General features: G+C 42.0%; 1 protein-coding gene across 1 annotated transcript; it reads right to left on the bottom strand.

The window, feature by feature from the left end:
• Positions 1-11,327: 11,327 nt before the first annotated feature.
• On the bottom strand, positions 11,328-21,287 carry anp32e (acidic (leucine-rich) nuclear phosphoprotein 32 family, member E). The gene is made up of 7 exons (XM_055894264.1): positions 21,082-21,287; positions 15,599-15,748; positions 15,354-15,476; positions 14,262-14,424; positions 14,052-14,176; positions 13,896-13,944; positions 11,328-11,701 (listed from the first exon to the last, which is right to left on the bottom strand). Exons 1-7 carry the CDS (start codon positions 21,133-21,135, stop codon positions 11,604-11,606), a joined length of 762 nt encoding a protein of 253 aa, XP_055750239.1. The 5' UTR covers positions 21,136-21,287; the 3' UTR covers positions 11,328-11,603.
• Positions 21,288-21,554: the final 267 nt, after the last annotated feature.

Raw genomic sequence — 21,554 nt, 5'->3', positions numbered from 1 at the left:
TTGAATGCATCTCTGTGTGTGGAGTAAAGGTGGTCTAGAGTTTTTTTTTACTCTGGCTGCACATGTGACATGCTGGTCACTTTAATAACTCTACCAACATGTACATATTACTTCAATTACCTCGACACCGGTGCCCCCGCACATTGACTCTGTACCGGTACCCCCTGTATATAGCCCCGCTATTGTTATTTACTGCTGCTCTTTAATCATTTGTTATTCTTATCTCTTGCTTTTTGGGGGGGGTATTTTCTTAAAACTGCATTGTTGTTTAAGGGCTTGTAAGTAAGCATTTTACTGTAAGGTCTACCTTTTGCATTTGGCGCATGTGACAAATAAAATTTGATTTGGTAGAAATTAGGTCAAATGGATTTAAGTTTCCCTGCATTAATGTCCCCGGCCACTAGGAGCGCCAACTCTGGATGAGCATTTTCTTGTTTGCTTATGGATTTATACAGCTCGTTGAGTGCGGTCTGGTTGTTGATCATTGCTAGACAAAAGACAGCCATTATCAAGCATACCCCTAACATGATGCAGGCACCACCATTATTACCATTGTCATTTATGTTAGTATTGTGGAGTAACTACAATGTTGTTGATCCATCCTCAGTTCTCCTACCACAGCCATTTAACTCTGTAACTGTTTTAATGGTGAAATACCTGAGCGGTTTTCTTTCTCTCCGGCAACTGATTTAGGAAGGGCTCCTGTATCTTTGTAGTGACTCATGTATTATTGATACACCATCCAAAGTGTAAAATTAATAACTGCACCATGCTCAAAGGTATATTCAATGTCTGCTTTTTTTTACCCATCTACCAATACGTGCCCTTCTTTGTGAACCATAGGAAAACCTCCCTGTCTTTGTGGTTGAATCTGTGCTTGAAATTCACTGCTCGACTTAGAGACCTTACATAATTGTATGTGGGGGGGTACAGAGATGGGGTAGTCATTTAAAAATCATGTTAAACACTATTATTGCACACAGAGTGAGTCCATGCAACTTTTTATGTGACTGGTTAAGCATATTTTAGATCAGTGACACACAATATCAATTTGATCCATTTTCAACTCAGGCTGTAACACAACAAAACGTGGAAAAGTCAAGGGGTGTGAATACTTTCTGAAGGCACTGTTCTGATCAATGTGTAGCATTAGATCAAAAACAATCAACGTACATGTGAAAACACAGATATTGTTACAAACTACTTTAAAAATCTATCTGCATCTAATGAGGTCTCTCCCACATCAGTGGATAACTCCATAGATTTAACTCCATGGCTCTGCTTACTCTTAATGGAGTTAAAAATAGTCCGTCCCAATGAACTCCAGATATCAACATTGACTCCAGGGAGTGTATAACTCTCTTGAGGGTTAAGATAACTCCCAGTAGAGTCAATTTAACCCAAAACATTTTCACACTTTTGTTAGCAGTTGATGTCACTCTTCAATAACACAAACCCCAAAGCAAATCAGGGGAAGGAAAATAGGTTTATTCAAAGAGGATAAATCACAGATGTTATACTGAGAGGTAGATGGTCATTCTCCCCTGTCCACAGTGATGTTCTCTCAGTTATTCTCTCCAGTGGTTCTCTCCCCAGAACAAAGGGACAGCATGTAGTTTTATAACCCAGCCCTAGCCTGTGGTTGACCAATTAGAATTCCTTGCAATAAAACTAGCCAATGGCCAAAAAACAAGTATCCCATTTCAGAAGACGTATTCCTCCCATGCCTCTGAACCATTGATCAATAATTCCCTATTACAGAAAAAACACTATTTCCCTTAATCGTTATTACTCTATTGACTTCTCGTCCTTTTGACCTCTCGTCCTCTGTCTCTGCGTTGTGTATTTATCTTCCAAATATTCTTACACTTTGATTTCAACTATCCTTTATTCACTGTGTGTTTAAGGTATTTTCTGACACAACTGGAGTGCTCAACTCCCTATCCACAAAGTTCTGTTGTGCAGATAGATTGATGTATGTGAATGGGCATTTAGACACAGGTGCATTTATGGTGCACCTTTTAGAGCATGAACAAATATCAAATACTTCTGTTTGCGTTAACAGGCGGGCACCTTCTAATTTGTACTTCACATATTATGCTACATTGCACTCACATGCAACGCACCACACTATCTGTTTCACACCACGGTATAATGGGTCATTTCGTTATCCCCGCTCTTCTCCCCATCGTCATAATTAAATAGTTAACTAATGGTTAAATCCAATAATAAATCAAAATAATCATCATATTATATTCTCTCAGGGATTTCATAGAGGTTATTATGCTTCATAGGCTGATTTTCCCATCCATCACAACCGAAATGGAGTACATCCTCTACACACTGAAGTCGGTCAGGCATGCACATGCATTGAGTCACAGAGAAATCAAATGTGTTTCTGGAGCGGGGCGGTGGATCGATTGATAATGAGAGACTGGCTGCAAGATAGACAAACTAGTCCCAAGGTTCTTTAGACTCTTTAAGCTCTTCTCACATGGCGTCTCTTATCATTCACATAAACCTATTTCATAGTACACAAGGAGGCCCCCTCCTGCAATGGCTCCGGTGGCAAAAACCCTTGAGTTGTGAATTTCATATTACACCTTTGATACATAGGTTGAACAATGATTGTACTTCTGGTGCTAGCCTTGAAGTTTGTAGCACAGCTGTGCTACAAACTTCAAGGCTAGCACCAGAAGTACAATCATTGTTCAACCTATGTCACCTATGTCACTGAAATGTACAGGCTTTAAACTCAAACCTGTACAGTCAGCTGAGGTCCTGTCTCCTCATGTAGAATTCATGAGCTACAGATTGCCTAGTCTGTAACTATAGGTTTACCATTGAAGAGACAGAATTTAGCATCCCTTGCTATTGGTAGTTGTTTATTGACTAGACAGTCGCTATCACTTTTAAATAAGAAGTCTTCACCTCACCCGACTTCCCTATGTAAGTACGTTCATCTCTGATTAATGTTTTGTTAATCCCTTTTCGAAGGGGCTGATAGCAGGTCTGGGGAGATACCAGGTGGGGTCCAGTGTGGTAATTGGGTGTGGGAGGGAGAAGAGCATAGTGATTACACCAGGGGGTTCCCAGGGCAATGGTGGCAGGGGACTCTTGGGGGTAGTAATGGAGGGGCGGGGGGGTCACTAAGGGCTTTGTCCCTTAGTGACCCGTTGGATCATGTTGACATTTTGGCTGTGATTAACATACCCCTAAGTGGTATCTCGAATCACATGCTGCTTTTTTACATTGCTATAAGCATTATTTATTACAAGTCTTTAGATTTAATGAACCATTATCTGCTTGAGTGCAGCTTGAGTGCAGTGTGCATTAGGGTACACTTACATGTATGTGTGTCCATATGAACAGTAGTCTTCAGGATTAGTAATTTAAGTTTTATCCACTGTTAAACAGGAAAACAGTTTTGTCTTAGTCTTGTTATGCTGTGCACATCACAATACAAATTTGCTACTGTAGGTCTATGGTGTGTGTATCTCTTGGTACTGAAATAGAGATTATGTAAGTGAAAAAATATATAGTTAATTGTAAAGGGATTGGATTGCATGTTAAATATACTTGCATTCTGAAGTAGGCTACTTAGGCTGCGTTGAGACAGGCAGACAAATTCGGAATTTGTCTGACTAATTGGTATTTTGACCAATCACATCAGATCTTTTTCAGAGCTGATCTGATTGGTCAAAATTATTTTATATCATTTTTACATTAGCAGTTGTTATACAGGGCTTTACAGATACCCAGCCTAAAACCCTAAAGAGCAAGCAGTGCAGAAGCACATTGGCTAGGAAAAACTCCCTAGAAAGGCAGGAACCTAGGAAGAACCTAGAGATGAACCAGGCTCCTACGTTCAAATGTTCAGAGATTGACCAGCAGGGTCAAATAATAACCACAGTGGTTTTATAGTGTGCAGCAGTTCAACACCTGAGGAGTAAATATCAGTTTGCTTTTCAGAGAGAGAGCGAGTGAGAGAGAGAGAAGTGAGTCATAATTTGGTAAATGCCTGGTAGCTACAGCAGGTCAGGGAAAAAGTAGCACATCCGGTGAAACAGGTCCGGGTTCCATAGCCGCAGGCAGAACTGGATTGGCAGCACGGCCGGGTGGACTGGGGCCTGTTGATGTATTTGGTTGTAGGTTTATTTAATGTCACATAATTTAAAAATATTCGTATTGTTAGAATATGGTTCAGTTATTGTCTGGACATTGAGTTGGCAAATACAAGGTCTCTGGTTTGATCCCAGCTGCTATCCCCAACATTTGCTACAATTTGGAAGAATATCAGACCATGATAAACCATCTATGCCAACAAACAACAACATCTATACAGTACCTGAACCTCAGGTGTTGAGTCTCTCTCTCCTTCATTCAACAAACCCCAGGGTAAGACAGGCGGCAACAGAGTGGTTACAGTGCCCCCCATGGGTTAAGACAAGTACAAACATGCCAGTGAGCTCAGGCCTCAATACTCATCCATAAACATAAACTTCACACAAACAAATTTAGGCAATGACTATATAAGTATACGGAAACCCAAGCAAAAAAGGTTAACTTGTGAAAGTAATTAGCCTAAAAACCAACCTTCACTATAACAATCAAAACGCAAACAATCTCTGGATGAACAGATGTTTCTGTATAATTGTACATGCACACAGATGTATGATCTTAATTTGATCACCCTGTTGCAGGAGAACTTTCCTACAATGCAGGAAATGTTTAACTTGTAGTGTACAAAGGCTTCTGAAGTTTGTAATTTCCACTTTAAAATGTAAGACTTGATATCCTTTTCGAAAAAGGTATCAAGCCCTACAAAAATGTCCATTAAACATAGTCCACATAATATTTCACATTTCTTGTTGCTGCAGGATTATTTTCCTGCTGTGGCAAACTGTCTCAAATGAAGATCCTACATCTGTACACAGAGAGGGTATCGTTTCACTGGATGCTTACGTTCGTTGGAAGACATAAAGTAAAGGGGGCTGACCGGTCAACACAGCAGTGTATTCAACTGGCCTCTGGTTGTCTGATGCAGCAGCTGTGCCTTGCAGCTGCCCACACATTGTCTCGATATCATTACAGAGAATATCAGGTTTATCCAGTGTGCCTACGATGCAGGAGGCTGTTACATAAGCCCATTCCATCTTCCGCTTCATAATGTAGCAAAACTGGCTGAATATGGTGTAGTTTTTGTGTATGTGTATTTGAGTGCATTGGTGTGATTGAGTGTGTGTGTGTGTGTGTGTGTGTGAGACGTGCATGTGTGCATTAGTGCACAGTAGTGTCCAGGCGTGTGTAAGTGGAATGCGTGTCACAGCATCAACTAAGTAGATGTTTTTCTTCCTCTGGACAGGCGTTTTGTGTGTCTGGATTGTAGTCAGAAAGAGGGATGATGACTCCTGATCCTTTAAGACCCACTTCACTGAAGAGGTCGTCTCCTCTGAGGTCAAAGGTTCAAGCTGTTGTTCCACTGTTTTAGAAACAACAGTCAGCCTACTGTGCTTAGGTTTACTTAGTAATTCATGTGGGAATTTACAGTATGTGTGCATGTATGACTCTAATACAGACTGTCTGCAAATATTTTTGGCAATACTGGTGTGTGTGTCTGTGTGTGTGTGTGCGTGTGTGTTTCTTGCGTGCGTATGTGTGTGAGTGCTAAAGCCTCTGTTACTCAACCAGATGTGGCTGATCTGAATATGGACCCATTTTTTCACTTCTTTAGCTGGGTCAAATCAGGCCTTAGATAACACAGGAAAGCAAAGCAATCATCTTTTACCAGCGCGGGTTCCAATGAGCCAGTGCTGACTGACGCAGTCATACCAAAATAGAGATTTAAGCTGAAGATAATGTCATATAATGGGCTTAAAAAGAGTATTGGTAGCTATAAACTTAAAATATCTTTAATGTGTAGTGCTAAAAGAAAATCAAAGGTCCTTGATGAATCAATTAATATACTTTTAATAATTATAGCTGCTAAATAGGAAGAATATTTTAAGTGAAATGCAGAAAACCTTACATGATTTTGTTCATCTCTACTGGTGAGATGCTATTAAGGCATTGACAGGCAGACATTTTCCCACTCCCCTCAGACAGTCCAAGGGGATTAAAAAAAACGAGAATCACGGGCAACAACAGAGCAAAATACATCAAACAAATATATTTGGACTGGATAAAGGAGAACCTGGGATGACCCACAACCTTTCATGTCAATATTGTTTATCAAGCCTGAGGAGCAAAACCCAAACACCTTTGCACTTGTTTATGGTCACAAGTTCACTACCCTTTACACAGACAAAACTACAAAACAGAACGAATGCTATTTGAGTTCAATTTATGCAAAACATCAAGGCAAGGCTTATCACCAGCTGCTTTGATATCAGAAGTGGTAGCCATCAGTTACAGTACTGACCATTATGCCATCTAGTGGGATAGTAAAGACAGTGCTGTATGCGCTTAATTCTGGATTCAGTTTAGTTTGTTTTTAACATGGAACTCACTCCACATTTTTCAACATGGTTTAGCAATACTGTATTTCACTTGCGTTTCAGGAGAAACGCATTTACTAAATGAAATATACTGTTACAGTTCCTGAAATGTATGACATGAATAGAAGAACTGTAGAACTATATCAATTAACTTGTCAGTTGTGTCGGGAGTCAGCTTTAGTCTGGGCTGTCTCAAGGAGAATGAGGTTTTACAGATACAGTGCAGACCGCTGATGGGGGTGGGGAAAAAATTGCTGTTATATGACACCATGGCGATGGCTGCCAATATACTCATGTTTGCAATACAGAAATGATCGGAATGCCACGAAGAGGTAACGTATTTTAGGAATGATGATCCAAGGCATAACTGAAACTTATGCAGAACCTCACTTCAAAGGATTTGGTGTTTATGAAGTCAAAGTGTCCAGTCTAAAGGAGAGTCGGCACTGAAAATGGGACTGAAAGGAATACAAATTCCATACAAATCTTATCAACTAGTTCATGTTTAGATGTCTAGACATGTGCAATTATTATCAGTGGGGAACATTGTTTTTCTAATTCTGGGTGGCCATCCAAGGACTTAGAATCAATGTTAGAGGGGGACTGAACGTCCTGATTTGGCCTTAATTTTCAACTTGGTCATTACGAAATGCAGCGGCCATGACTGAAGCCAGTCATGTATCTTGTGTGTGTGTTTACACGTGGCAAGCCTTTGTATATTCACTCTGCCAAAACAGTTCACAATTACAGTCACTCGCCCTTCTAGATAACTTGAAACAGTCGAACCAGGTCTTGATGTCGCCTAGGGTAGCTAGTGCTAGCCTACTTCTTTCGCCAATTAGCTTCAGCAGGCTAGTGGTGATCATGGCCAAATTGGTTTGACATTGGATAGCCTCTGTAGCTAGTTACGGGCGTCAATAAATTACACAATGTAAATGGACAATATTTTCATGTTGCACATCTTTTATGCTTTCAATATTTATAGATGAATTTCTACCGTTTATAGTTGTTTTGAGGTTTTTAAGTCATTGAAATTTGGAGCTATTGACATTTTTAAATATTGTCCCTTGTACATTGGGTAATTTACTGATGGTCCCTTACTAGACCCATAGGGATATTGAATATCAAGCCAAATTGACCATTGCATTACAATCAGGTATCTTGCATCTTCACTCAGAATTGATGATTACTTGGGTGCTGCCAGCTGTGGGCATTTAAATAACCCAACCGAAGGAGAACTTGTTACAGTACCCTTCATTCCGTGACATACACTACATGACCAAAAGTATGTGGACAACTGCTCATCGAACATCTCATTCCAAAATCATGGGCATTAAAATGGAGATAGCAGCAAAGGGGGGACTATAACAACCTCCACTCTTCTGGGAAGGCTTTCCACTAGATGTTGGAACATTGCTGCGGGGACATGCTTCCATTTAGCCACAAGAGCATTAGTGAGGCCGGGCACTGATATTGGGCGATTCGGCCTGGCTCGCAGTCAGCGTTCCAATTCAACCCAAAGGTGTTTGATGGGGTTGAGGTCAGGGCTCTGTGCATGCCAGTCAGTTCTTCCACACCAATCTCGACAAACCATTTCTGTATGGACCTCGCTTTGTGCACAGGGGTATTGTCCTGCTGAAACAGGAAAGGGCCTTCCCAAAACTGTTGCCACAAAGTTGGAAGCACAGAATCGTCTAGAATGTCAGTGTATGCTGTATCGTTAAGAATTCCCTTCATTGGAACTAAGGGGCCTAGCCTGAATCATGAACAACAGCTCCAGAACATTATTCGTCCTCCACCAAACTTTACAGTTGGCACTATGCATTGGAGCAGGTAGCGTTCTCCTACATCCGCCAAACCCAGATTCGTCCGTTGGACTGCCAGATGGTGAAGCGTAATTCATCACTCCAGAGAAGGCGTTTCAAATGTTCCAGAGTCCAATGGCGGCGAGCTTTAAACCACTCCAGCCGACGCTTGGCATTGCGCATGGTGATCTTAGGCTTGTGAGCAGCTGTTCGGCCATGGAACCCATTTCATGAAGCTCCAGACGAACAGTTCTTGTGCTGACGTTGCTTCCAGAGGCAGTTTGGAACTCGTTAGTGAGTGTTGCAACCGAGGACAGACAATTTTTACGCACTACAGCACTCTGCGGTCCTGTTCTGTGAGCTTGTGTGGCCTACCACTTCAAGGCTGAGCTGTTTCCACTTCACAATAGCAGCACTTACAGTTGACTGGGGCAGCTCTACCAGGGATTAAATGTGACGTCCTATGACGGTGCCACATTGAAAGTCACCGAGTTCTTCAGTAAGGCCATTCTACTGCCAATGTTTGTCTATGGAGATCGCATGGCTGTGTGCTCAATTTTATACACCTGTCAGCAACAGGTGAGGAAATAGCCAAATCCACTAATTTGAAGGGCTGTCCACATACTTCTGTATAAATAGTGTAAAAAAATGTCCTATCATCTCGCAAATCCAGGTTTTGGACAAGACTGACTTTATGACCAAAATGATCCTATTTACACATATGTTTCTGACTCATATCGGTTGCTTTTTAGGAGCAGTCTTTAAGTTTTCCGTGTCAGATTATTTCTGTGGCTTCTGTTATTGATAGAGGAACATCTGATGTGTTTCTTTCTATTACCAGTAAAACAGCTATTCCCTTAACAAGTCTTTAGCAGTGTGCCTAAATTATCTGAATTAACTGGAAAGGTGAAAGCAATACGGCATCATCCCCATCACTAGCCATGCCACAATAAAGCTTGGAAGGGATAATAGCAGTACTAATCCCCCACTCCATCTGCACAGCACTAAGCAACCTAAAACCAGTATAATAAATCGTTAATGGCATGTTCCACAGTGGCCCTGCCCTTCCATCTCTGACATAATCCGTAAACCCCACCCTCTTCATGTCCAGTGTGCTCCACCTACCAAGACCTCTCTCATGAATTCTTAATGCCTGTGATGCCCAGCAGATGGCAGCTGTGGGTGATATTAGAAAACAAAGACAGCAGAATGTGTTCGTGAGGAACTAACTCATATGCCACAGTGGCCCAAGGCCTTTATGGGTTCCATTACACTCACACTCCTCACATGTCACCGAATACCTTTAAAAAATATATAGTTTTGTGAGTTTGGTCCAGCCAATGTAATATGCTGAAATTCTCACTCCTTTGGTCACTTGTTGGTAAATTGTACATCATTGCTACATGTGGTATAATGTCCCTTCTACTGCCTAGCAGTGAATGACATTTGTGTAGTTAGGTAATCATTTTCTGAAGACAAAAAACTATCAATACATTTCAAAGCATTTTCTTTTTCTGTTCATATTTTTTTAATCAAAACTCCTCTTTTAAGATGTTTACAGCACACAAAACACCAAACACATAACTTGTCACAACAGTCAAGGATGGAAAATAATCTATATTGAGTGTGTTGGGTCAGACTTTGGCCCCTTGACCTGTGCTTTATATTAAAACAAAATGACAAAAACTTTTATATAAAAAAAACAACATGAAACACCAAATGGTTGGAACTGAAACTATTTACATATTGCCTTACAAATAATAGATTAAAGTTCCTGCTATGTAAAATACCAGTACAATTATAAACTAACTTGCATCAACAGCAAAACAAAGGTAAAAATGTACTTAGGGATGCGATTAAATCCTAAATCCGAAGCAGTTTGACCTTAACTTTACAATGAAAACATTACGGCAGTGCCAGTCTTGTCACTTTTACCGCGACAACAGCATTAACAGTCAGGCTACAGTATTTCAAGCTGTAAACAGATTTGGCCTTGTTGACCCATCTGTTATGGATGGATGTTAAGGCCAAACTGCCAGGTTTGATTTAGACTAGAGATTACCAGCCCTGGTCCTAGAAAGCCACAGCTCTATGGCCCTCACAAATGTTTTGGGGTCAGTTTGCACATCAGGTGGCAGTGCGACTCCCCAGGACTAACGCTGGTATAGAAACTGTTAGACTACTGTTTTGGACCTCCCCATCTCCCACTATTTTTTATATTCCTAAAACAAGTTAAATACTGTGTGAGGGATTAAACAGTCTTTGCTATGCTATTTTACACGAGACAGGACTTTCATTGATGGGTGGAAACTACCTGGTACAAAATGCATTGAGGGGAAAGAGGAGACCGCTTGTGGCAGACAACGATGACAGTAGAGGTTCCTGAACTTCCTGTTGCCTCTTTTCTAGCCTGGTATCCCTGGCTGCCTGAGTAGTGAGCGTGGTGCTGTGTAGAGTGCTATCCTGTAGGGGGCATTCTTTCCTCACCGTGGCCCAGAGAGGTAGATGAGACTTGGCTGGACCATAGAGAACGATAAGAGGCCTCTAGTGGCCAAAAGGCCGTAAAAGCATGGGCAACGTCATTGGGGGCTTCCAACATTTTAATTTAGTCAACTGCGTGGAACTTCCAACTTCATTGGCTGATCCCTCCTGGTGACCCTGTTGGAGTAATGTCCAACTGGGTCATCAGGCAGAATCAGCCAATCGTAAAGAAGAAAATTGACTACTTCAAAATGGAGATGGCCTTAAATGGTGCTGCTCATGCTGTCACAGACACTATAATGGCACAGATACAAAGATGAGTCCTCTATCTATCTCCATGGGCTGGACTGGACTCTGGGCTGGACTGGACTCTGGGCTGCATGGCCTGTCATGGGTCTTGGAACGCCATTGGATGTTTGTTGAACACTGACGTCAACGAGGGACAGTGTGGGCCACTTCTGTTGTGCTGGTCATTGTTGCGACAGCCCTTCTTAAATTAGTCCATAACACACCTCTAGTTGCAACTGATATCATTGGCAAGCCATTTGAGATAAATCCAGCCCCCCCATCCATTTATTTTAGAGCCCTTACACATTGAAGAGATTTAGGGTCGTCATTTAACATGGAATGATTAACAAATTAATTGTCGATAAAATCTCATTTTCATATTGTATCCCATATATATATAAAAACGAAAAAACAGCCTCTACAGTGATATCTATGGTATACAAAGAGAAACAATCTGCAAGATCACACTTTTTTGTGGTTATTGTTCTACAGCTTGGATCTGGATCCAGAGGTTCGCTGGGGAAAGACAAGCCTAGTCATCATCATCGTCGTCGTCATCATCATCATCATCCTCCCCTTCATCCTCAGCATCCCTCTTCCTCTTCTCCCCTTTGACTCCTGCCTTCTCCTCTGCACAGGACAAAAGCCAATCAAAATGTCAGAATTGGTCTGATACATTTTTTTTTCTTTTAAAGGGGTGACAATCATTTCTAATCAGGACCAAGTAAAAATGAACAATGGCAATCAAATCCAATTGGGATTTCCCTTAATTCAGAATTCGATGAAATTATATCCACAGGCTGTGTGGGAGTTGATACACAACCCACTGTATGTTCCGCACCCACATACCCATCTCAAAAACACCTGAGGGAAAACCAACACAGTACCACCATCTGTTCAGTCACGTAACAAAGTCCACCCTGTAGACTGAATTATCACTAGCGAAACGCTGCAAGAGAGGCTAACATGCTGACCTTAACGGTCGCATAGCGTCGCGTGCGCGAGCGTTGCAAAATAAAATTTACGCATACATGTTATTCGAACTTTGCACCCACACAGCTCGCGTGTGTCTGCGTTGCCAGGCGCTAAAATAGAAGTAGATTTTTTTTGTGACGCAGAACGCGCTGCAAGTCCTGCCTCTCCCATCTCCTCATTGGTTTTTAGAAGCATATACCCAAGTGCCATCTTCTCATTGGTTTTTAGGAACATATACCCATGTGGGTGATTGAAAGACAAACTGAGGTCGGTTGCAGTACTGCACCTTATTATGAAAGTTAGTTTCCAATCACCATATAAAGTCTAAAGAAAAAGAAGCCTGGAAGGAGGCGAGATGACTAGAAACGATTCGGTTTACCTTTTATCTGTGGATTAATTGTCGGAGTAGAGGACCTTGTACATTTCAGGTAAAATAACTCAATGTTTATATCCCAGGACAAATTAGCTAGCAACTGCAAGCTAGCTAGCTAAATTGCCATAAATGTCTAATGCTTTTCGACCTGTCCCCAAATTAATATAATTGGTTCAGAGTTTGTTTTAATATTTCAACCTGTGTATCGCGTTTGGTGTGGGGGGACAACATCAATTTGCGCACGATGGCGAGTGGTTTGGGCCTGGTGTAAGTAATCACTTTTGGTTTCACGTTGATGTAGTTCTCTTGCATCAAAGTACACTTTCAAAGGCTCCCCAATACCTCAGATCTAATGCGTACGTATGAGATAGTAGCTAAGTATTCTTCCTGGCAATTTATATAGAAGAGGTCTGATTTATACTCCTTGCACACACAGGTGAGTGTGCTGCTTACTGATGTAATCTCACAGTAGGCACAGCTTTCAAATCAGAGTGCAGAAGGAGTAGCTCACTTGCACACATGGGGCCTTTGGCTGCATTCGCAAAGTAATAACTAAATCTCTGGATTACATGCCCACAACCTGCAATAACTGTAAAGTCGAAAGGAATGATCTTCCTAAAGTGCAGGGCGGTATTCTAACCTTGTTTTACGTGTAGAGGGTAGACCTAGCTTGGCTCCAGCGGTCAATGCTAGCAACTGCTCTCAATGGGGGAATCACACACGGATCAGTGACAAATGAATACAAATCACACAGGGCTGAGGAACGGATCAATAGAAGTCAAACCCTCCTGTGTCAAAGAGCCAATGCCCCTTTGCTCTGAGTCATTGCCACAAATTGAGTAACAGCCAACCTGTGATCAATGTTAAGAGACATTAGTATACAAAACATTAAGAACACCTGCTCTTTCCAGACTGACCAGGTGAAAGCTATGATCCCTTATTGATGTCACTTGCTAAATCCACTTCAAATCAGTGTAGATGCAAGGAATAATTTTTAAGCCTTGAGAAAATTGAGAATGTTTGCCATTCAGAGGGTGAATGGGCAAGACAAAAGATTTAAGTGCCTTTGAACATTGTAGTAGGTGCCAGGTGCACCGGTTTCAGTGTGTCAAGAACTGCAACGCTGCTGGGTTATTCACGCTCAACAGTTTCCTGTCAATATCAAGAATGGTCCACCACCCAAAGGACATCCAGCCAACTTGACAACTGTAGGAAGCATTGAAGTCAACATGGGCCAGCATCCCTGTGGAACGCTTTCGACACCTTGTAGAGTCCATGTCCCAAAGAATTGAGGCTGTTCTGAGCACAAAATGGGGGAGTGCCGTGCAACTGAACATTAGGAAGGTGTTCCAAATGTTTGGTATACCTGGTGTATGTTGACTACATCAAACAAACATATCTGACCCTTTCCAGGCTTGAGTCCATGTACTTGGATTTGATTACTAGTGACAGGTCAATAATAATTATTGTCCTAACCTTTTCCATCCTCCTCCTCTGCGTAGTCATCATCATCCTCCTCTTCATCCTTAGGGGTGGGAGGAGTTAACATTCTTTAATTAAGCATTGACTCGAGTCTTCGGAAATAAGACTAAGATGTTCTGAAAATAACATGACAAATTCCAGTTGTCTCACCTGGATCTTTTCCTTCATTAGGTAAGAGAGCCCAACCTCTCGTCCTTCCGAGACCTCCTCCTCCTCCTCGTCATCTTCATCATCAAAGTCCCCTGTCGGTCCGGCTCCGTCCTCCCCCTCATCATCTATGATGAAGAAGCATTTCGTTCAAGAAAGTTCAGCTTAAATATCACTGACACCACGTTGTTGTGTTGTGGTAGCCATACTCACCATCGGCGTCTGCCTCTGAGTCAGGAGCCTCGTTGTCCTCCTGGTCGAAGCCGTCCAGGTAGGTGACCTGAGGCAGCAGCTCAAAGATGCTCTCACGGTACTCCTCCAGTGTGGTGATTTCACAGTTAAACAGGTCCAGGCTCTTCAGGTTCTTCAGATTTTGCTGTGGTTTTAGAGAGAAGAGGTGAGAGCACAACATCCTATCAGACAATCCTTATTAATTAATTCTCTCCAAGTACTAGTCTCCTTGTGAATAGAATGATGAGTTTGTGCTATAATATCCGAAGCTAACAGTAGTTTTCCCAGATAATATAAAACCAGCAGCCTCAGGGCCGACACTAGCCTTTTGGGGGCCCTAAACGAGATTTGGTTACCCACCTACCTACCTAGGCAAAACATGCCCCCCACCCCCCCTCTTGGCGAGAAAAGTTTTGGTTTTAAAGTACATATCCTGCTATTCTACACATTTTTCCATGGAATGTAAAGAACATTTAGTCATTTTAAAGCAATTTCATGCAAGTCTACAAATTTTGCCATGGGGTGGAGAGACATTTTTGCAGTTTTAAAGCTAGTTTCCTGCAATTCTACACATTTTGCCATGACTTATGCCATCATGATAGCTGAGTGAGAGTGACTAACAAAATCAACGGGGGCCCCTGGAGGTCAGGGCCATGATTACTGCCGGTTTAGATAGCTGGCTAGACTAACTTACCAATCTAAAAATTGTTAGCTGACATGGTTAATTGAGTGACTCAGTGACTGACATAAGAGAAAAATTGCTGATGCACAACCAAATGTTTTACTTGCACCTTGTGTATTCTACTATACTAAGTCTCAACAATAAGTTATCGTTATTCATTGTGTATTTATTCATTTGTTATAATTTTTCTATTTATTCCTAGTGTTTTTCTGTGTTTTTTTCTTCCTGCATTGTTGAGAAAGTACTTCACTGTTAGTCTACACAGGTTGTTTACGAAGCATGTGACAAATACAATTTGACTTAAGACCTTGACTGAGTCCCAAAAAACAAAAAAACGGTTTATGCCTGGAACCGCATAATGCTACAACTGTAGCATTACCGACTCTACTCACCAGGGCCTCAACATTGCTCAGCTCCTTTATCTTGTTGCCACTCAGGTTTAGATACGTCAGGTTGGGGCACTTCTCTGAAAGTGTCTCCAAATGACCCGAGATGTTGTTGTCACTCAGCTCCAACTGTGAGGAAAGAATATAATAATTTCTTGATGAATCATTTAGGAAAAAAAAAAAATAATAATAATAATAATATTTTCAGTGAGATAATTGATTGCTCAAAAAGATCCAGCTTCCCTACTCACCTTGCGCAGTTTGGGCAGTGAGGGTAGCTTTGCCAGAGAGGTGAGTCCAACGTTGACCATGCTAAGGAATTCCAGCTCCTTGAAGTCATCTGTCAGGCCCTCTACTTCACCATCACTGGTGCGGCAGTTATCCACCACCAGCTCGGCCACCTGTAGGAATAGTCATCACCATACATTGGACACTCTTGAAAATGAGATGGTGCATCTCAAGAGATTTTATCCTGCAAAATGGTAAATAAACAAATTCATTAAACCAAATTAAATGCTTAGCTAGTTTGTTGCATTTTTAATGACAAAGGCAAACATTTTGTTTGGTTTAATTCACCATTTTGTAATCTTATTGCATGTTGATTGGAAAAGCTGACCCTTGACCTAAAGTCAGCTGTTTCCTGTGAGAACACATGCCTTTTCAAAAATGTTCTGCTTGAATGCCATGTGTGGACACAAGACTGAAGCCCTGTCTGGAAAAACGCCACGGCTGGAGTAACTGACTAGCTACAAGGCTTCAAAAGCGGTAACAATATAAATGTGCTAACCAATGATGTGTATAAACCCTGGATGACTGACAGGGGGCTGAAGCCACCGCACAGCCATTTTAGCACTCCTCCATTGTAAAAAAAAAAAAAAAAAAAACATTTTGGAAGCTATAGAAGTTATTAAATGTATGTCTACATTCTTTGACATTTATTATATTACAGACACGTTCATGCATACTTCAATTATATTATGTGCGCTAAACAAAAATAAAACATGAAAAACATTTTCCTTTATGTATTTTTTTTTGTACTAATGTTACTGTCCCCACTATAATGACAAAAATACATATAACTTTGTCCTTTAAACATTTAATTGAAATACTGTAGAATTGCATTCATTCCTATGGAGGATTGGGGAGTGCCAATATGGCCGACTGGTGGCTTCAAAAGCCTCTCAATGGCCAATACATACACTACATGACCAAAAGTATGTGGACACCTGCTCGTTGAACATTCATTCCAAAATCATGGGCATTAATATAACAGCCTCCACTCTTCTGGGAAGGTTTTCCACTAGATGTTGGAACATTGCTGCAGGGACTTCAGCAACGAGCATTAGTGAGGTCGGGCACTGACGTTGGGCAATTTGGCCTGGCTCGCAGTCGGCGTTCCAATTCATCCCAGAGGTGTTCAGGTCAGGGCTCTGTGCAGGCCAGTCAAGTTCTTCCACACCGATCGACAATTTTTGTATGGACCTCGCTTTGTGCATGGGAGCTTTGACATAATGAAACAGGAAAAGGGCCTTCCCCAAACTGCCACAAAGTTGGAAGCACAGAATCATCTAGAAAGTCCTTTTATGCTGTAGCATTAAGATTTCCCTTCACTGGAACTAAGAGGCCTAGCCTGAACCATGAAAAACAGCCCACGACTATTATTCCTCCTCCACCAAACTTTACAGTTGGCACTATGCATTCAGGCAGGTAGCGTTCTGGCATCCGTCAAACCCAGATTTGTCCGCCGGACTGCCAGATAGTTTAGAGTGATTCATCACTCCAGAGAAGGCGCTTACAATGCTCCAGAGTTTAATCGCGGTGAGCTTTACACCACTCCAGCTGATCTTTGGCACTGTGCATGGTGATCTTAGGCCTGTGTGTGGCTGCTCGGCCATGGAATCCTATTTCATGAAGCTCCCGACGAACAGTTGTTGTGCTGACGTTGCTTCCCGGGGCAGTTTGGAACTCGGTAGTGAGTGTTGCAACCGAGGACAGACGCTTTTTACGTGCTTCAGCACACGGTGGTCCCGTTCTGTGAGCTTGTGTGGCATACCACTTTGCGGCTGAGCCGTTGTTGCTCCTAGATCCATTCACAATAACAGCACTTACAGTTGACCGGGGAAGCTCTAGCAAGGCAGAAATTTGACCAACTGACTTGTTGGAAAGGTGGCATCCTATGACCGTGCCACGTTGAAAGTCACTGAGCTCTCCAGTACGGGCCATTCGACTGCCAATGTTTGTCTATCGAAATTGCATGGCTGTGTGCTCGATTTTATAAACCCATCAGCAACAGGTTTGGCTAAAAAAGCCGAATCCACTAATTTGAAAGAGTGTCCACATACTTTTGGTGATGTAGTGTAGTGTAGCATCAGCAATCCAGGGATTACCGTACAGTGCATTCAGAAAGTATTCAGACCCCTTGACTTTTTCCACAATTTGTTACGTTAGCTTTATTCTAAAATGGATTACATTTTTAAAAATCCTCCATCTATACACAATACCCCCTAATGACAAAAGGAAAACAGGTTTTTATAAATTTTTGCAAATGTATAAATTAAAAAAACATTCCTTATTTACATTAGTATTCAGACCCTTTGCTATAAGACTCGAAATTGAGCTCCGGTGAATCCTGTTTCCATTGATCAGCCTTGAGATGTTTCTACAACTTGATTTGAGTCCACCTGTGGCAAATTCAATTGATTGGACATGATTTGGAAAGGCACACACCTGTCTATATAAGGTCCTACAGTTGACAGTGCATGTCAGAGCAAAAAACAAGCCATGAGGTCGAAGGAATTGTCCGCAGAGCTGAGATAGGATTGTGTCGAGGCATAGATCTGGGGAAGGGTACCAAAAATGTCTGCAGCATTGAAGGTCTCCAAGAACAGTGGCCTCCATCATTCTTAAATGGAAGAAGTTTGGAACCACCAAGACTCTTCCTAGAGCTGGCCGCCCGGCCAAACTGAGCAATCGGAGGAGAAGGGCCTTGGTCAGGGAGGTGACCCAGAACCCGATGGTCACTCTGACAGAGCTCCAGAGTTCCTCTGTGGAGGTGGGAGAACCTTCAAGTAGGACAACCATCTCTGCAGCACTCCACCAATTAGGCCATTATGGTAGAGTGGCCAGACGGAAGCAACTCCTCAGTAAAAGGCACGACAGCCTGCTTGGAGTTTGCCAACAGGCACCTAAAGGACTCTCAGACCATGAGAAATCAAGATTCTCTGGTCTGATGAAACAAAGATTGAACTCTTTGGCCTAAATGCCAAGCGTCACGTCTGGAGGAGACCTGGCAACATCCTTACGGTGGTGGTAGCATCATCATGCTATGGGGATGTTTTTTAGTGGCAGGGACTGGGAGATTAGTCAGGATAAAGGTAAAGATGAACAGAGCAAAGTACAGAGAGATCCTTGATGAAAACCTGCTCCAGAGCGCTCAGAACATCAGACTGGGGCAAAGGTCCACCTTCCAACAGGACAACAACCATAAGCACACAGCCAAGACAACGCAGGAGTGGCTTCGGGTCAAGTTTCTGAATGTCCTTGAGTTGTCCAGCCAGAGCCTGGACTTGAACCCCAACGAACATCTCTGGAGAGACCTGAAAATAGCTGTGCAGTGACACTCCCCACCCAACCTGACACAGCTTGAGAGGATCTGCAGAGAAGAATGGGAAAAACTCCCCAAATACAGGTGCGCCAAGCTTGTAGCATCATACCCAAGAAGACTCGAGTCTAATCGCTCCCAAAGGTGCTTCAACAAAGTACAGAGTAAAGGGTCTGAATACTTATGTAAATGTCATATTTCCATTTATTTATTTTTTACATTTGCAAAAAAATCTAAAAACATGTTTTTGCTTTGTCAGTATCGGGTATTGTGTGTAGATTAATGAGAGGGGGAAACGATTTAATCAATTTTAGAATAAGGCTGTAAAGTCACAAAATGTGGAAAAAGTCAAGGGGTCTGAATACTTTCCGAATGCACTGTATGATTGTACCTTTTAAAATTGTAAATAATACCTCCTCAAAAAAAGAGATGGTAAAGGAGGCTGGTATTGTCACAGCCTTAGTCTGGTTTAATCTTCACCTAATGCCTCTCGATTGTAAAGGACCAGTTCAGTGCACATCTCGATATTGTCGTTGAGTGAGAAACAGTGGAGATGTAGCCTACATCCTATTAATAGACTTCACTGCTGAATGCACAGCAGTTATGTAACTACAGAAATTGTAAGAGAAATAGGTTTGTCGAAGGCCAAAGTCAGTGGCATGAATGACTGGGGACCTGGTTTGTCAATACTCAAACAAGCGCCGTCTCCGAGGGTTGGGGGATTTACTGTAGCCTAATCTACTAAATTGGGGGGAGGTCTGAGCCCCGCACGCCATCTGCCATATTACTTAAATTCATAAAACGCAGAACAGGACCGCAAACGCTTCTACACTTGAATGTGTACATATACGTTTTACAAAGACATCGTCGTCGTTAATCATCCCGAGGAAAAGCCTGTCGTTACATAATCACTACATCATGGAGGCAAAATAGACAACTTGCTTTCCGATGGGAGTACAAGTAGGCTATTTAAATGGCCGGCAGAGTGAATCGTGTAGACTATATGAAATTCGCTTGGAAGTAGACTTTCTAAATTTGATTTAGGCCTACATGTAACGTTAGCCGTTTAATACGCACAATTTAGCCATTTACTCATCTAAATCGAGTTAAACTGGTTATCCCCGTCAAAATGTGCTCGTGTATAGATGTAACAAAATGACTTCCACTCCCCGCCCGCCAGAAACAGGGCTCAACAGCCTGTACTGTACAAAAAAATCCGCTACACTGGCGCCACCGTAGACAGTGACTGCGCGTCTCGCTCCGACAACGGTCAGCTTGCGTGCATGCTGGTTTTATATTGCTTATAAATTCTTGCAGGCGCTGTTCATTCGAGTATTGATGTTTAAATCCCGTGGACTTTTCGAAATGCTACGGTAAAATAAATGGGTCTTAGCTTAAGCCATTCGATTAGTAAAATGTCCGCTCAGAGAAACCAACCAGCTTGTTTTGACATTTAGTTAACCTGGTAAGATCTGTCAAAAGCCTCGTTACGCATGGAAATCTTGAGATTTTAAATTCGACTGAAATAGTTATTTGCATCGGCATTCATATGGAATAACAACAGGCAACTTCCAAGACAAACCAATTAATCGCTTCCCGAAGGCTATCAAAAGTTATTTTACATTTCCATATCAGTTGTGAATTCTCTATTTGGATTAGCTTGCTATATTACAGGAGTCAACACGACGTCAGCTGAGCCCTATTACGATGTTATTGGCTTTTCACAATTTTAATTATTCTCACAACAATAGCATAATCGGAGCGGAATGTGTTCTTCATAATTATGCCCGCTCCGCCACCTTGAACATCCAATGGATCTCTGGCCGGGCGCAAGACAAGGAGGATGATGGCAAAGACAGTGTTGCAGATCAATAAAATGCTATTAGAATCACAAAGCGATCTAAATTGCTTTGTGGATACTTTCAGCTCGTTTTTGTACAGCAACCAACATATGTTGTGATCGGACGAATACTCAGAATCCAAAACTTTAAAAAACTTAGACCTAATCGGACTCGCATCCTCAGTTGTCAATGTGCAGAGCGGAGGCTCGTAAGAAATCCAGCTCTTCTCTGGGTTATCGGCTCGCATAGTTATCACCTCAAATTTAAGATAAATAATGGCAAGATAACTTACCTCCGCTGGTGTCCTATTCCTCAATTCTAAACTGATCCTCTTTTTCATCTCCATTATTAGTCAAATATAAAACACTAGGTTAATGTAAAATAAAAAAATAAAAATATGGCAATAAAATGTTCAACTCCAGAGTTTGGACCCACAGCTCGGTTTTCTTGTATGGCCACAGTTCTCCTACTGATCCTCCATGATACTTAGCACCCAGCCCCCTCTATCAAATCCCGCCCTATAGAGCTCTTGATAGGCCAGTTCTCTCTTCCTTCATCTTAATCGGATGATTGAAACGCCAATCAAACAGATCATGCCGTTCAACATAATCCGCCTCTTACGACGGAGTTGATTGGTTGTGATTGCGCGCGCAGTAGATTTAGATGGGTCAACGCGAACGTCAATATCATCGTTTTAAACCACCCGGTCTTCCTTTTAAACCGTCGGGGGCGTCACTAGTTAAACACAGCCACAAAGTCATAATT

This window comes from Salvelinus fontinalis, chromosome 32 (assembly GCF_029448725.1).
Source record: "Salvelinus fontinalis isolate EN_2023a chromosome 32, ASM2944872v1, whole genome shotgun sequence".
NCBI classification, from domain to species: Eukaryota; Metazoa; Chordata; class Actinopteri; order Salmoniformes; family Salmonidae; genus Salvelinus; species Salvelinus fontinalis.
The sequence above is the reverse complement of the archived record's forward strand: the minus strand, read 5'-3'. Positions and strand labels throughout refer to the sequence as shown.